At 46.1% G+C, this 17,492-nt stretch overlaps 1 protein-coding gene across 1 annotated transcript in view; it reads right to left on the bottom strand.

Annotated features, from left to right (window-relative positions):
- LOC109880572 (hedgehog-interacting protein) overlaps nucleotides 1-12,532 on the bottom strand; it is a 55,473-nt gene extending 42,941 nt beyond the window's left edge. Inside the window, exons 1-3 of the mRNA XM_031837896.1 lie at nucleotides 11,824-12,532; nucleotides 7,862-8,054; nucleotides 3,152-3,296 (exon numbers count right to left, since the gene is read on the bottom strand). Coding sequence (XP_031693756.1) covers nucleotides 3,152-3,296; nucleotides 7,862-8,054; nucleotides 11,824-12,096 — 611 coding nt within the window. The 5' untranslated portion in view covers nucleotides 12,097-12,532. The remainder of the gene's footprint in view (nucleotides 1-3,151; nucleotides 3,297-7,861; nucleotides 8,055-11,823) is intronic.
- Between the last annotated feature and the right edge of the window lie 4,960 nt (nucleotides 12,533-17,492).

Here is a 17,492-nt window from a genome sequence, read left to right as displayed (position 1 = left end):
ATAGGCAGTGACTTTGATTCATGTGCATTGGGCACACACACACACACATACATATGTTACTCCACGGGTGAATTTAGTGGAGCAATGCCTAAATGGGGGATGAGGGGTCTCCAGCTGTGCAACAAGTGTTGCGTAAAACCACAGTTCACATTTGATGTGGGAAACAGAACATTCAAACTCCATTATACAACATTGCGACGGCTAGCTAACACATGAAGGCGGTGACGCTGATTCTCGCTCCTCACACTTATTTCAAGACATTTGCCATTGAGAGTCTGAGTCTGAAGGATGGATATTCATTGGAGGAAAAAGGGTGTCAGTTCAGTTATCTCAGTTTCCTGTCTGGTGCTATGCTGTCATCGTGACTAGAGGTCGACCGATTAATCGCAATGGTCGATTTTTTAAAATATATATATATTTTTTTATACCTTTTTATTTAACTAGGCAAGTCAGTTAAGAACGCATTCTTAATTTCAATGACGGCCTAGGAATGGTGGGTTAACTGCCTTGTTCAGGGGCAGAATGACAGATTTTCACCTTGTCAGCTCAGGGATCCAATCTTGCAACCTTACAGTTAACTAGTCCAACGCTCTAACCACCTGCCTCTCATTGCACTCCACGAGGAGCCCGCCTGTTACGCGAATGCAGTAGAAGCCAAGGTAAGTTGCTAGCTAGCATTAAACCTATCTTATAAAAAACTATCAATCATAATCACTAGTTATAACTACTAATCCAGGTTAGCAGGCAATATTAACCAGGTGAAATTGTGTCATTTCTCTTGCGTTCATAGCACGCAGAGTCAGGCTATATGCAACAGTTTGGGCTGCCTGGCTCATTGCTAATTTGCCAGAATTTTACGTAATTATGACATAACATTGAAGGTTGTGCAATGTAATAAGAATATTTAGACTTAGGGATGCCACCAGTTAGATAAAATATTTCACTGAAATAATAAAGGTTTTGTTTTCGAAATGATAGTTTCCCGATTCGACCATATTAATGACCAAAGGCTCGTATTTCTGTGTGTTATTATGTTATAATTAAGTCTGATTTGATAGAGCAGTCTGACTGAGCAGCAACAGGTTCGTAATCATTCATTCAAACCGCACTTGCGTGCGTTTTGCCAGCAGCTCTTCACAAGCACAGCGCTGTTTATGACTTCAAGCCTATCAGCCTAATGGCTGGTGTTACAAAATGTGAAATGGCTAGCTAGTTAGCTGGGTGTGCGCTAATAGCATTTCAAACGTCACTCGCTCTGACACTTGGAGTAGTTGTTCCCCTTGCGCTGCAAGGGCCGCGGCTTTTGTGGAGCGATGGGTAACGCTGCTTCGAGTGTGGCTGTTGTCGATGTGTTCCTGGTTCGAGCCCAGGTAGGGGCGAGGAGAAGGACGGAAGCTATACTGTTACACTGGCAATACTATAGTGCCTATAAGAACAATGAAATACAAATGGTATAGAGAGAAATAGTCCTATAAATACTATATTAACTACAACCTAAAACCTCTTACCTTGGAATATTGAAGTCTCATGTTAAAAGGAACCACCAACTTTAATATGTTCTCATGTTCTGAGCAAGGAACTTAAACGTTAGCTTTTTTACATGGCACATATTGCACTTTTACTTTCTTCTCCAACACTTTGTTTTTGCATTATTTAAACCAAATTGAACATGTTTCATTATTTATTTGAGGCTAAATTGATTTTAATGATGTTTTATATTAAGATAAAATAAGTGTTCATTCAGTATTGCTGTAATTGTCATTATTACAAATAAAAATAAAACAATTGTCTGATTAATCGGTATAGGCTTTTTTTGTCCTCCAATAATCGGTATCGGTATTGGCGTTGAAAAATCATAATCGGTCGACCTCTAATCGTGACGCATATGTCAAGTTCATACACAGCAGATGTGCGCCCTCTCTATCTCTCTCTCTCTTTCGCTCCCTGGCTCTCTCTCTCTCTCTCTCTCTCCCTCCCTCACTCTGGTTCTCTCTCTATCTCTCTCTCTGCCACTCTCTCTCGCTCCCTGGCTCTCTCTCCCTCTATCTCTCCCTCTGACTCTCTCTCTCGCTCCCTAGCGCTCTCTCTCTCTATCTCTCTCTCTGCCTTGCTCTCTCCCTCAGGCCAGTTTTGAAGTGGGAGGTCTGATTAAGACTTACGATGTTAGATGACATCGGTGGTTAAAACCTGGCCCTCTCTCCTTGCTCATCATCTCTTGGCCGGCCCCAGGCGGAAGATGAGAAGGGGAGAGTCAGCTCAACAAGATTCCCTTTAGATGAGCGGCTGCCAACAGAAGCTCTATATCTCTCCTCGGCTATCCCGGCCATCCATCCTAGAGTTCAGTGCAATTACAATTACAGTGCTCTTTAGCATAGCAAGGGGTCATTACTAGAAACGACTAGAGGAGAACCCCATCAACCCCAGGAATGCAGACAGCACTTAGACATCATAGACAGACAGCATCAGCATAGTTTCTCTGGTCTGGTCTGGTCCGGCTCGAGATAGGAGGACGGTCAGTTGGTCACATGTCCAGCAGCAGCACTCTCATCTCGCGTCAGGGGGGCTAGAACGGGTCTGCATCCCAAATGGCACCCTATTCCCTATATGGTGTACTACTTTTCACCAGGGCCCATAAGACTAGTGCACTACGTAGGGTATAGGGTGCCATTTGGGACAGAGACGGGGAGCTCAGAGGCTCTCTCTCCACCGGAGCAGACAAAAAAAAGGTGAAAGTTTGTCTATGACGTACTGCTGCTAGCTAGCAGTGAGGGAGGGTTGGCCTGCAGGGTAAGCATTTCCATTGTGTGGCCAAAGCCTGGCCCAATGCACCCTGAACAAACGGCAGGCTTTGGTGATGACTGGAGAGATGGGTGACGGGTACGGTCATCCAGGCTTGGCATTGGCATGTCTCCCATGACCCTGGTTCATAGTACATATCGCCTGGGGCGAGACCGGTGGTGGTGGCCAGTCAAAGTGACACACTGGGTTCAGAGTGTGGAGATGCCACGATACACACTATGGCCTCTCTTTCCTCAACTCACTGAAAGCCTCCTTTTTGGATGGTGAACTCAATATTTAAAAAGCATACCTTAAATGCACTCTTCCTAACGTATACAAGTAAAAGAGATTTTGAAAGTGAAACGTTACAAACCTGTTGATGTCTTCGACTTTCTCATCTCCCAAGTAGTTGGAGTCCTGTCCCCGTGTTTGCTTTCGGTGGAAATCTGGGAAGCACAGGCCTCCGTCCCGCCGTCCGTAGTATTGACAGAACTCATCCACATCGGCTTGGAACAGCTCTGAAAAATACCATGGACACAGACAACGGCCCGCAGGCAGAGAAAGACGATTCAATTCAAGTGACATCACGCCTCGTTCAAACCATGATGCAACATCATCCAACTTACCAGCGAGCTGAAGCTAAATCCCCTCCTAGTTAGTCGCCCTTAATTCATGTTTACGCAGCTTTAGTTCCTTAAGTCTTCATACAGTTGTTTTTGAGAGTTGTGCTGAATGAGCCAAACCAAATCCTGGTTAGGCCTGGGCTGAACAAGCAAAGAAACGCTTGGCCAGACAGGCCAACTGGGTAAGATCTGAGCAGAATGTGAGGAATATGCTGTTCAGACTGCTCCTCAGGTCTTCAACTCTGCAGCAGTGCACCACTGAGGCCCCATCCATCTTTACCTTTATCCTTTGACCCCTGGTGCTATGGCTATTTGACCCCTATTGCTATGCCTTGCAACTCTACCTCACGTGGGTGACTGCTGTGGATACCTAATAGCTTTCCAGATATTTGGAATATTAAGTAAAACATACAAATTCTCATACAATTAAAGCACTGTTAGGGGCCAGTGCCAAATGGCACCCTATTTCCTATATAGTGCACCACTTTTGACCAGTACCTATTTGGGCCACAGCCTAGATGCATTCGCCCAGCGGCAGGCTAATACTCTAATTCAAAACTGACCATGTTTAATTAACAGCCCAGTCTTCCAAACACTAACTTTGCACATTTTTAGGAGGGAGTCTGCCTCAAAACCCAAATCAAGAAATTATGTTCCCAAATGTTGATTGATTGTGTTCCACTGCTTGCTTGTGCTTTGGGGAAGTTCAAAGCAAAAATGTCCCCATCACACGGTTATTTCCCAAGACCACCTTGATTTCTCTTGGAGCTGCTAGTTGTACTACAGCTAAAGTTGGTTCAACACCAGGGTCTGGGGCACAAAGTCATCTGGGAATATATCCTCATTAGACACAGCAGCCCCAACCCTGCCTGATTGGCCACCTTCGGAGACCCACAGTCACAACATTATTCCAAGATTCTAGGACCCCCCCCCTTTCTTATTGTGCTAGCAGGGCAAAACCACGAACAGGGTGAAAAGAAGGCAAGCAAGCAGAGTATCTTAAAACCTGCGCGTGACCTAAAAACAACCGTGCCAATATTGTTTCCCTTAACACAACCCTCAGAGGGGCGGAGGAGGAGAGCAAACACAGCAGTGATAAAAACACAAACAGGACTGTCTCTCCCCTCTTTCATCTCGCTCTCCGGCCCCCACACATCCCTCCCTCCATCCTGGCCCCCCCACACCGACCACAAGGCTGACCACACTACCACTGGAGGTGATAGGATATCCCACTAAACATCTAAATACAACACGGAGATCAAACACACACACAGAACACACACACACACAAACACTCCCAGGCCTATGCCACCCACCTACTTTGTGCCTGCAGTTATCTTAACCATGCTGGTCTCAGGACCTCAGATGCAGTGGGGGGGGGAGGAGGGGGGGGAAGGGGTGGGAGACCTCTGGGTTAAAGTGAGACTCAGGCCGTAAATGTCTTTATGGAGAAATGAGGGATAAGTACACAGCCTAATGGGGAGCTGGAAAGGGAGTTTCACGGGAGCAGGAGGACATTTAAAGACACAGTAAAGGCTACCGTCCAGGTTTAATGCTGTTGGTCAGCACTTTGCATGTGTTGCTGCAGAGTACAGCTCTGGAAGGGTTCTGAATTTCATCTTTAGTGATATATACTGTACATGAGCTCAAAAAACCCATGCTTGCCAGTGCTTTATATTTGAGATTTATTTAAACATGCAAATTACAGCTGAACAGAAAAACAATCAATTGTAAAAAACATGTAAAAGTAGCTTAATCCCCCCCCCCTCCCTCCCTCCAAAAAAAGAAAGGGACTCTTAAATCCATAGGAGGAAAAACCTCTGTCTGTATCCAGAATGATATGTACTTAGAGGGCCATCTAATTTGAGACAATTTATGGTTAACTACTTCCATAAACATGTAGCACCGAGCACTGCATTCTCTCTCCCTCCACACTATGTACCAGTTTTATTGTACTGGCCTGGGGGGGAAAAGAGAGAGAGGGAGAGAGAGAGAGAGAGAGAGAGAGAGAGAGACAGAGAGAGAGAGAGAGATAGAGGGAAAAAAACCTCTGTCCACATCCCAGGCAGTGAGCTAGCGCTATAGTTCTACTTCCATCTGGTTGTCTTCCAACACAACCTGGGTGGCCACCCAAAGTACTTGACATCTTGATGCACTTCAGCAGCTTTACATATACACAACCTTTGTAGAAAAATAAATGTGTCATTCGTCACCACATATGCTGATCTGTGTAGAGGGGGAGTAAGGGAGGGAAGGCTTGATGGGGGGGGGGGGGGGGGGGGGGGGGGTGACTGACTCCTTCTCTGGCTCAAGCTCCTGGTATGAAGCTCTGGGTTTAACTCTAAGCTTTCACTGCTGTCTGTCAGCTCACTGGCTGCTGTCTCTCTCTCTCTCCATCTCTCTCTCTCACTCTCCCTTCTATCTGTCTCTCTCTCTCTCTCTCCATCTCTCTCTCTCACTCTCCCTTCTATCTGTCTCTCTCTCTCTCTCTCCATCTCTCTCTCTCACTCTCCCTTCTATCTGTCTCTCTCTCTCTCTCCCTCTCTCTCTCACCATCTCACTCTGTCCGTCTCTCTCTATCCCTCTTTCTCTCTGCCGAATACAACAGGAGTTTACCTTACAGTGAAATGCTTACTTACAAGCCCTTAACTAACAATGCAGTTTTAAGAAAAATAAGAGTTAAGAAAAATATGTACTCAATTAACTAAAGTAAAAAATAAAAGAGCAACAATAAAATAACAATAGCGAGGCTATATACAGGTGGTACCGGTTCCGAGTCAATGTGCAGGTTAGTCGAGGTAATTGAGGTAATATGTACAATAGGGGGGGGTTGATGTTGATAGTGCTGGTGGTGGTGTAGAGCCACCACATGTGTGGTTGAAACTGTTCTCTGTTCAGCAAGCGCGAGCAGATTTAATCTGCCGTGGCGACACAGATAGGAAGAAGAATTGGCTGGGGGCAAGCAGCGCCGTTTGATCACAAGGAATGTGCACTTCACTGGGAGGCACGGCAGGCAGGTAACAGCCCTTCAAAGGCCCTACTTCTGAGGACGGGGAGCTTTCAGGGAGGGCGGCCTATCAAGCAGGTCTCCTATCATCTCACAATACCATCCTATCCAGGAGGAAACTGCATGTCTAGTCATCTCCATGTCATCTCTTCGCTTATTCCACACCGGGAGGAGACTCCCTCCAGGGCTGGCGTTGCCTTGCCTACACATACGGGGGAGCAGTTTGAGGGCCGAGGCGAGGCCCAGGTCCAGCGAGGCAGCTCTGATTGTGTTTACGTTCCATCGAATTTATCACCAAGGAAAACAAACTGATGGTGTGAGTGGCGTTTTTTAAACAGGCCGTAGTTTGTGTGTATCTGAGACTGTGTGTGAGGAGCTCCCTTGGTGGCGCGAGGTGTCAGAGCCGGTCATGTCTAGACCGTAGCCAGGGTGCTTACAGCTTACACATCCCCAAACAGCACACAGCACCGTCAGGGGGATGACGTCAGCCAGGGCAGCTCAGGAGGGCTTGCCAAAGAAGGACGGGGCCAGGGAAGGAAAGGGTCATAAAATCAATCATTTTCAGCTCTCTGGCAGATTGTAGGGGCTTTGTTTAGGACGTGTGGTTACGTGTGTGTGTATATGTGTGTGTGTGTGCGCGCGTGCGCATGTGTGTGTACACAATTTCTGTCCAAATTCCATAGATTGAGGAAGAGTTTGAGTAAATGTGAGTAAAGAAAAGTAATGTTCCTTAAAACACATCTCCAACCAGTCCAAGTGGGACTAAAAATACTGATGAGAGAGAGAGAGAGCTCCTGATTGCCAGGTCTAAAGTGTGTAGTCAGACTAATTAACAAAGTGCTAGGCTGATGGCTGCAGTAGGCAACGTCTGCCAGGGTGGGTAGACTGAGACGAGGCTCTCCCAGTGTATGGGGGCGTGAGGCAGGCAGGCTCTACCACCAAGTGGAGGTGAGGTCAGATGAGGTAAGCCTACATAAATAAATATTTCTTCTTGAGTCCTTACGCTCCACTGCGTCTTGCATAAGTAAAACCAAGCTACCTATATGTTCAACACTGTTTGCTGACTTTGAATTGGGGACCTTGAGGAGACCTGCTCAGAAATGTAATATTGCCTTATTCAGACAATAGGCTGTATGTAGTGGGTCAGGGAGTCAGGGAGTCAGTAAAAGAGAGTGAGAGAGTGAGTGAGATTGAGGGAGGGAGAGAGTGAGTGAGAATGAGAGCAAGTGTGAGAGAAAGCGAGCGAGAGATTTGTGTTCATATGTGTGCCTCACTCCACCTATACAGTGCAAGCACTGACTGAGGTAGTGATGGCACTATCATCATCCTTCTTGGTTACCTGGTATATCTTAGTGGTAGGTGTAGTAGAATGGGTACCTGGTATATCTTAGTGGTAGGTAGAGTAGAATGGTTACCTGGTATATCTTAGTGGTAGGTGTAGTAGAATGGTTACCTGGTATGTGTCCGCGGCAGGTATAGTAGAACTCACGGCAGTAGTCCTGGCAGAGGCGTGGCAGGTGGGGCTCCCTGAGGGGGACCTTGTCCGACTCGGGGGAGTGGAACAGCACTTGGGCGTTGGGCGAACAGTGTGCACACTTGATCTCCTCCAGGAGACGGCTGCACTCCGTGTTATTGGTGGAGAAGATCTAGGGGGAGGGACCACACGCAGCAAGGAACAATGACTGATTAAAATACGGACTTAGTGAGCATTAATGTTTTACACCTCAACATGGCTTGTAATTTTCTGGCATGTCAGCGATATTGTATAATTAAGCAATAAGGTGTTGTATATGGCCAATATACCACGGCTAAGGACTGTTCTTATGCACGAACGAAGAGTGCCTGGATACAGCCCTTAGCCGTGGTATATTGGCCATATACCACAACCCCCTGAGGTGTCTTATTGCTAGTTGGTTACCAACTTAATCAGATGAGTAAAAATAAATATTTTGTCATAGGCGTGGTATACGGTCTGATATACCATGGCTTTCAGCCAATCAGCATTCAGGGCTCGAACCACCCAGTTTATAATAAACATTATTGTAAGACATTAGCATGGAGATGATATAACCTAACTTCAATTATCCACCGCTGCAGCTTTATTGATGGTACACTGAAAAAATATTCTCCAGAGAAACTAAGCCCACACCAAAATTACACTTGATTACCTTTTAATGTCATTTTTTTAAACCCAGAATACGCGGCACTTTCTGAGAAAAAGATTATCTTCGTCACAACTTGTTTACCTAAGTGCACAAACAGTTAAATTACATTACATATGTCAGGGCGGCTGGGGCCAAAATGGATGGAGCTGAATTAGAGGGTTTGAAGCGTTACTTAGGTCGCTAAACAAAAGTAAACAAGAGATTTAGACCCCAGAAATTAGCAGGGATTATTTACGTAGCAAATTAGGTGTAATAAAACACAACATCATCTGTCCTGCATCCAGACATGTGTGCTGCTTAGGCAGCAGGCAGGCTGGTAGTGCTTTGCACTGTGTGAGGTCCGTCCGTGTGTAAACACCAATTTAGAGATAGACAGGCACATCATTCAACAAATTAGCAGTCTGTCCTAGTCAATTAGGCCTACAGACCTGGGTCCAACATATGGACACCTCCCTCTCTCTCTCTCTCTCTCAGTTCAACAATAACCTGACTAGGTCTGGAAGAGAAAGCTGTTTCTTAAGGATACGGCCACCCTGCGGTCGTGTTCGAGACTGTTTTGTGACCACAGGTTGAACACAGGCCCTTTGGTTGTTTTATAGCCCCTCAGGACCACGACTAGAGATGGCCAAAGAATGTTTGTTCTACTCCTCTTACCGGGACATTGTAAAACACGGGTGATTAGAACTTGCCAGAAGCACACACAGAGGTTGATAAACCCGGCTATAAACAAGCAATAAATATACTAATAAACATACTAATAAATATACTCATACTAATACTATACTAATAAATATACTCATACTAATACTATACTAATAAATATACTCATACTAATACTATACTAATAAAGAGTGCAGAGCAGCTAAAAGCCGTTAGCCTTTAGAAGTGTTGACAGGTCAGCATTAGGCAGGGTAGGCTTAGCTTGGGCTAAAACCTGGTTGTCCATGTCTGTGTGTTTTAACTTACTCTCGCTCTGTAACTGTAGTGGTCAGGTGTGGCTCAGTTGGTAAGAGATTGACGCCAACAACGGCAGGGACGTGGGTTTAATCCCTGCAGTATACAGATACTAAAACGTATCCACTCACTGTATTCTAAGTCATTTTGGATAACAGTGTCTGCTAAGTGGTAACAGTACATGTTACTATACTAATACTAGTACTAACCCCTCCAAATATATGCGAGTACTACCGCCGTGGGCATGCCTAACCGCCCACCCTCCTGCTCTAAATTGCCCATTGATTCGGCGTGCCATGGGCTGGCACACAGTCCATGGAGAGGAGCATTTGTGGGCTCTCTGCCATACCCTGTGCCCATATGTTGCTGGGATGGGCTCCAATGTTGCCATCACCACAAACCAGAACAAGAGGACCTTTGTTTGTTGTGTTTAGCAGCAAAATTTCACCACCGACTCGTTACTCAAAAGCAGAGGCTCGATCCTGGTCTGTACAAGCGCTATTATAGCATTACTGGGGGAACAGAAATGCAAGGGACCCAAGTCTCCGAAGGTAAACAAACCGACCCACACACGCGCACAACATCCATCTGTGTGACATACCTTGGCATGTGGGGGGGGGGGGAATGTGTCGTAACACATCAATAACACAAGATTGCCAGTTCACATGGACAGCCCAAATGCAAAATGCATTTCCATAAGCTCCTTTATGGTGGTCGTTGTCCTCCTTACAGAGACGTGATCACAAAGCCAGACGTGTAAGTAGCTCACTGTAGAGGAGCAGCTGTTACAGGAGGACTCATTTCTTTGATAGGATCGGCACAATGGCTTTTGTCAGAGAAATTGCCGGAACAAACATATCAATGCACAAAGGTCACACTTGAAAACATTTGCTTGTCATTCAATCTTAGACACTGTGGGCTGCACAAGCCTCATAAGGTCTCACCATCAGGAATCACAGGGAGAGAGAGGGAGAGGGAGAGAGAGAGAGAGAGAGAGAGAGAGAGAGAGAGAGAGAGAGAGAGAGAGAGAGAGAGAGAGAGAGAGAGAGGGAGAGAGAGAGAGAGGGAGACCACCACACATAGGCCCTATAGAGAAAAGCGGCTGTGCTGTAGGCAACACTAAGACTGGTGTTAAAAATCTTCAACAAAACACTTGCCCTTTGGGAATAGATGTAAGTTAGTGAGGGGTGGGTGTGAGAGGGGGGAGTGAAGGACAAATAATACCCTCTCAGCAGCCTTAACACTTGGACAGAGTCGAGGGACTGAGCGGGGAGACTGATGTTCTCCAGCTTCACCCATTAGAGAAACTAACAAACACAATGGTATTGTTGTTATTCTTTTGCCATAAGCAAAAAGAGCTCTGTGTGTGGGCAGTGTAGTAGGGAGGAGGAGAAGTCGAGGTTATTTTTGTTCCGTTCAGGGTTTTTCCTCCTATTTGCATGACTTGAGCAAATTAAATGACGCAATATGGCTTTTTGTCACAACACAAAGTGAGATACCACCCAGCCGCATAAGTCGATTAGTTGGGAGCTGTTTACATGAGAATACGGCGAATTCTACCGTGAACTCCACGTAGCCTATGAAGACTGTGTTAAAGATTTATCCATGCAGTTAAACATGACGATAATTAATCATTTGTCTATAACGGACATCAGCGTAGACTATGTACAGTAAACGCGAACATTCTGTGCAGGAACTAATTGGAAAGAAGAAAAACATATTAACATGCAACATTGTTGCAAAATACATTCTAAGTGCGGTGACAAACATGCCACAAGTGCGCATAACTGCCGTGTGGGATGCAAAGAATAACTTAGTATAATTGAACGATAGTCAACGGTGCTGACTCCCTTGGACTGCGCTCGTGTGGTGTTATTTTGTAGCGCTGGGATGAACGTAAAAGGTTATAACATAACCATGGTAACACTGTAACGCTTTGGACACGCTCGAGAACAACAATCAGGAGGCTTATATCATTTCTCACTTTTAAACAACATAGTTGGCTGATAAATCATGTTCATTTGTTTTTACAGTTTTATGGATTTTCTACATATTTAATGTGACTGGTAAAGAAACGTCAAAAACCGCCTAGAGTAGCAGGACAACGTCAGATTGTGTAAGTAGGCTACGGTTGAATTTTCCCCTCACAGTCCCACCTCACTCATATATCGTTAATTCTACTACTGTCAACAACAAGTCGAAAAGACACACCACGCAGTACATACATTCCCCGGGGCGTTTGGCTTTAGCCTACAGACAGCTCTCACAATGAAAGAATGCAACGAGCCCAACATACCCTGGCATCACGCCGGTGGACTATCTGATAAGCAGCACGCCTGGTTGGGCAGCATGACACACGAGGGTACAACCTGTGACAAACTTCCCCGCTGCTTGCATCGCTGTCCACTGACAGTTTTCTTTCCCTCTTCTTCAGTCGCTTGGGCATGCTCCCGTCGTAACATCTCCTTCTCCTCGGGCTTATTTCCCCCTTCTCGCCAAATTTGGAATCCCCACATTCCCAAACGTTGACTGCAATAGCCAACACGAGTACAAATTTCAAATGCCTCATATTGAAAAAACGTTGGAACCAAAATATATGAGAGAAATCACTGTTGAAAGCAACGGTGCAAACCTACAAAATACTATATTCTCTATATTTATATATGCTGTCTCACAGGTAAACGATTATAATAATTTAGTTTAATAAAGGTATACGCATAAAGTAATCAGAATTAAATATTTGCTAGAGAAAAAAATGTTATTTTAAATAAATTAATGGTAGTGCTGGTTATGCTGGCATACCCCAGAAATACACATTTTTCTCTCGTAAAGAAAACAAAGCAAAGAATAAGCAAACTCTGAGAATTGCAGTAAGCTTCACTTGTGTCCTTCCTTCTGATTTAAAATCCGTTTCAGCACAGTGCATTGGGTCAAAAAAGTAAGCACAAAATTGTCTCTCACTAGATCCTCAGAGCGCTCACATGTTTCCCCTTGCTCTTTCCTCCTTCTTTTTAACCAGCGCGCGAGAAGAGGAGCGAGCACAGTGACGTAAGACAGCACGAGTGCGCGCACTTGGCTGTACGCTACTGTGGAACGGAACGATGAATACCTGGCTGTCAGCACTGGACGGGCTGTCGTCAGTGATAGCCTACAGAAGAATTGAAGAGGTGAGATTGAGAAGTCAAGTGCACTTGAGATACATTCTAGAAGTGATTCTTTCTAGGATTGTAAAGTCTTCTACATATGTCGTTTCAGGTGTATTCTGCATCCCCTATCTATAGCACTTACTTGATTATATATTTTGGGAATGTGATCTACATAATGGCAAGCATTAGCCAACACTAGGTTACATGTCTTAATGTGAAAGTAAACACACCAATCCCCCCACCAATTCTCTGAAACATTAACATACACTATTTGTATTTCTATTTATTATGGATCCCTCTTCCTGGGTCCAGCAAAATTAAGGCAGATTATACAATAAAATAAAAAAATTACATTCACAATACATTCACAGATTTCACAACACACCATGTGCCCTCAGGCCCCTACTCCACCACTACCACATATCTACAGTTCAAAATCCATGTGTACATGTGTGTATAGTGCGTATGTTATCGTGTGTGTGTGTGTGTGTATGCATATGTCTGTGCCTATGTTTGTGTTGCTTCACAGTCCCCAGTGTTCCATAAGGTGTATTATTATCAGTTTTTTAAGTCTAATTTTACTGTTTGCATTAATTACTTGATGTGGAATAGAGTTCCATGTAGTCAGGGCTCTATGTCGCACTGTGCGTCTCCCATAGTCTATTCTGGACTCTGGGACTGTGAAGAGACCACTTGTGGCATGTCTTGTGGGGTATGCATGGGTGTCCGAGCTGTGCATCAGTAGTTCAAACAGTAGCACCAGTAGTCCTCCACTTTGAGCCAGAAGAGATTGACATGCATGTTATTAATATTGCCTCTCTGTGTACATTCAAGGGTCAGCCGTGCTGCCCTGTTCTGAGCCAATTGCAATTTTCCTAAGTCCCTTTTTGTGGCACCTGACCCCATGACTGAACAGTAGTCCAGATGTGACAAAACCAGAGCCTGTAGGACTTGCCTTGTTGATAATGCTGTTAAGAAGGTAGAGCAGCGCTTTATTATGGACATACTTCTTCCCATCTTAGCTACTGTTGTATCAATATATTTTGACCATGAAAGTTTACAATCCAGGGTAACTCCAAGCAGTTTAGTCACCTCAAATTACTACATTTTCACATTATTTATTGCAATATTTAGGGTGGTTTAGGGTTTAGTGAAGAGGTTTAGGGTTTAGTGAAAAATTTGTTCCAAATACAATGTTTTTAGTTTTAGAAATATTTAGGACTGTCACGAATTCTCCCGAAGTCGAAGCCTTTCCTTGTTCGGGCGGTGCGCGGCAGTCGACGTCACCGGCCTTCTAGCCATCATTGATCCATTTTTCATTTTCCATTGGTTTTGTCTTGTCTTCCTACACACCTGGTTTCAATCCCATTCATTACCTGTCGTGTATTTAACCCTCTGTTTCCCCTCATGTCTTTGTCAGAGATTGTTTGTATTTCAGTGTTGTATATATTTTGTATTGGTGCGCGACGGGTCCTCGTACCCATTCATAATGGAGGTGGATGCATCCGAAGCTGGGATAGGAGCAGTGCTCTCTCAGTGTTCGGGTACCCACTGAAGCTTTGCCCCTGTGCCTTCTTTTCGAAGAAGCTCAGCCCAGCGGAGCGAAACTATGATGTGGGGGACCGGGAGCTATTAGCTGTCGTAAAAGCCTTGAAGGCGTGGAGACATTGGCTTGAGGGGGCTAAACACCCTTTTCTCATCTGGACTGACCATCGCAATCTGGAGTACATCCGGGAGGCGAGGAGACTGAATCCTTGTCAGGCAAGGTGGGCCATGTTTTTCACTCGTTTTGTGTTTACCCTCTCTTACAGACCAGGCTCCCAGAATGTTAAGGCAGACGCATTGTCCCGGCTGTATGACACAGAGGAGCGGTCCATGGATCTTCTTGCCGGTAGTGTGGGAGCTGGACGCGGACATTGAGCGAGCGTCACGTGCAGAGCCCTCTCCCCCTCTGTGTCCAGATGGGCGTCTGTACGTTCCGTCTTCTGTCCCCGACCGTTTGATCTATTGGGCCCACACGTCACCGTCCTCTGGTCATCCTGGGATAGGTCGGACAATGCGGTGTCTTGATGAGAGGTACTGGTGGCCCACTTTAACTAAGGATGTGAGGATTTATGTTTCCTCCTGCTCAGTGTGCGCCCAGTGCAAGGCTCCTAGACACCTGCCTAGAGGTAAGTTTACAACTCTTACCGGTTCCACAACGGCCGTGGTCGCACATGTCGGTGGATTTTTTAACTAATCTTCCACCTTCACAGGGTAACACCACGATCCTGGTCGTTGTGGATCATTTTTCTAAGTCCTGTCGTCTCCTCCCTTTGCCCGGTCTCCCTACGGCCTTACAAACTGCAGAAGCCCTGTTTACACACGTTTTCCGGCACTATGGGGTGCCTGAGGATATAGTGTCTGATCGGGGTTCACGTCAATGGTCTGGAAGGCGTTCATAGAACGTCTTGGGGTCTCGGTCAGTCTTACCTCAGGTTTTCACCCCGAGAGTAATGGGCAGGTGGAGAGTTAACCAGGAGGAGGGTAGGTTTCTGCGATCTTATTGCCCGGACCTCCTGGAGGAGTGGACGAAGTTCGTGCCCTGGGCAGAGATGGCCCAGAACTCGCTACGCCACTCCTCCACTAACCTTTCTCCCTTTCAATGTGTATTAGGGTATCAGCCGGTTCTGGCTCCTTGGCATCAGAGTCAGACTGAGGCTCCTGCGGTGGACAATTGGTTCCGGCACGTGGAGGAAACCTGGGAGGCCGCCCACGTTCACCTTCAGCGCGCGATACTGCGCCAGAAAGTTGGAGCAGACCGTCACCGCAGTGAGGCCCCGGTCTTCGCCCCAGGGGACAGGGTCTGGCTCTCGACCCGAAACCTGCCCCTCCGCCTGCCCTGCCGGAAGCTGGGTCCGCGGTTTGTGGGGCCGTTTAAAGTCCTGACGAGAGTGAACGAGGTATGTTATAGGTTACAGCTACCCACTAATTACCGTATTAACCCCTCGTTCCATGTGTCTCTCCTCAGGCCGGTGGTGGCTGGCCCGCTCCAGGAGACTGAAGTGCGTGATGTTCCTCCGCCCCCTCTACACATCGAGGGGGTCCCGGCGTACTCCGTTCGATCCATCTTGGATTTGAGACGTCGGGCGATGGTCCTTCAGTACCTCGTGGACTGGGAGGGGTACGGTCCGGAGGAGAGATACTGGCTTCCGGTGGAGGATGTAATAGATCCTTCCATGTCGCAAGAAATCCACTGTCTCCATCCGGATCGCCCTGCACCTCACCCCCCGGGTCGTCCCCGAGGCCAGTGTCGACGCGCTGCTAGTGCCGCGCGTTAAAGGTGGGAGTACTGTCACAACTTCTGCCGAAGTTGAAGCCTCTCCTTGTTCAGGCGGTGCTCCGCGGTCGACGTCACCGGTCTTCTAGCCATCATTTATCTAATTTTCATTTTCCATTTTCATTTTCAATTGGTTTTGTCTTCCTACCTGGTTTCAATCCCATTCATTGCCTGTTGTGTATTTAACCCTCTGTTTCCCCTCATGTCTTTGTCAGAGATTGTTTGTATTTCAGTGTTGTATATATTTTGAATTGGTGAGCGACGGGTCCTCGTACCCATTTTTGTTATTTTGTTACATTTAGTGTTTGGAGTATGTTTCGTTCATTGTTATTAAATAACTCCATTTCACTCAGTTTGATTCTCCTGCGCCTGACTTCCCTGCCACCTATACACACAACTCTGTCAATGACTAATTTATTCCTTGCCACCCACTCTGAAACTAACTGCAACTCTTTGTTGCAGTCATTTCAGTCGCTGTGGTAGCTGATGTATAGTGTTGAGTCATCCGCATACATAGACACACCTGCTTTACCCAAAGCCAGTGGCATATCATTAGTAAAGATTTTTTAAAGTAAATAGGCCTAGAAAGCTGCCCTGGGGAATTCCTGATTCTACCTGGATTATGTTGGAGAGGCTTCCATTAAAGAACACCCTCTGTGTCCTTTTAGACAGGTAACTCTTTATACACAAAATAGCAGGGGGTGTAAAGCCATTGTAACCGATGTGAAATGGCTGGCTAGTTAGCGAGGTGCGTGCTAATAGCATTTCAATCGGTGACATCACTCTGAGACCTTGAAGTTGTTGTTCCCCTTGCTCTGCATGGGCCGCAGCTTTTGAGGAGCGATGGGTAACGATGCTTCGTGGGAGGCAGTTGTTGATGTGTGCAGAGGGTCTCTGGTTCGAGCCCAGGTAGGGGCATGGAGAGGGACGGAAGCTAAACTGTTACACCATAAAACATACGTTTTTCCAGCAGCAAACTATGATCGATAATGTCAAAAGCTGCACTAAAGTCTAACAAAACAGCCCCCCACAACCCTACATCTGTAATTAAAGGTATTGCTGTTCCTCTGAAGACCACTGATAAGACAAAGCCAAACCCAGGACAAATCCTCTTTCATTCGCCTCTCTCTTCAGAGAGATTACACGATAGCAATCCGAAAGGCAAGGGGAATGTCCTGTGGCAATTACTACAAAAAAACTGTGGAAACACACAGAGGAGCTGGAAATCACTTCCAGTACCACACCTGTTCATCTTTGGGGGTCCGGCAGACAGGCCGGCACTGACCAGAGCCCAATAGGCTGCTTATCTACACGAATCTAGAGCGATCCAGAGGAATCCAGCCTGATTTGACTGTGGGGCAATTATGGAAATGACTCTGTGTTGCTATGACCCGAGCAAGAGCCCCTGCCTGCCAGATTTGACCTGAAGAATTACCCCCCGTCTATCCTTCCCTGCATTCTGAAGCTGTCCTCGCAGCATTACTTTGTGTTACCCCACCG

Source organism: Oncorhynchus kisutch, linkage group LG12 (genome assembly GCF_002021735.2).
Source record: "Oncorhynchus kisutch isolate 150728-3 linkage group LG12, Okis_V2, whole genome shotgun sequence".
Classification (NCBI taxonomy): domain Eukaryota; kingdom Metazoa; phylum Chordata; class Actinopteri; order Salmoniformes; family Salmonidae; genus Oncorhynchus; species Oncorhynchus kisutch.
Note: the sequence above shows the minus strand (reverse complement) of the source record. Positions and strands in the feature narration are given on the sequence as shown.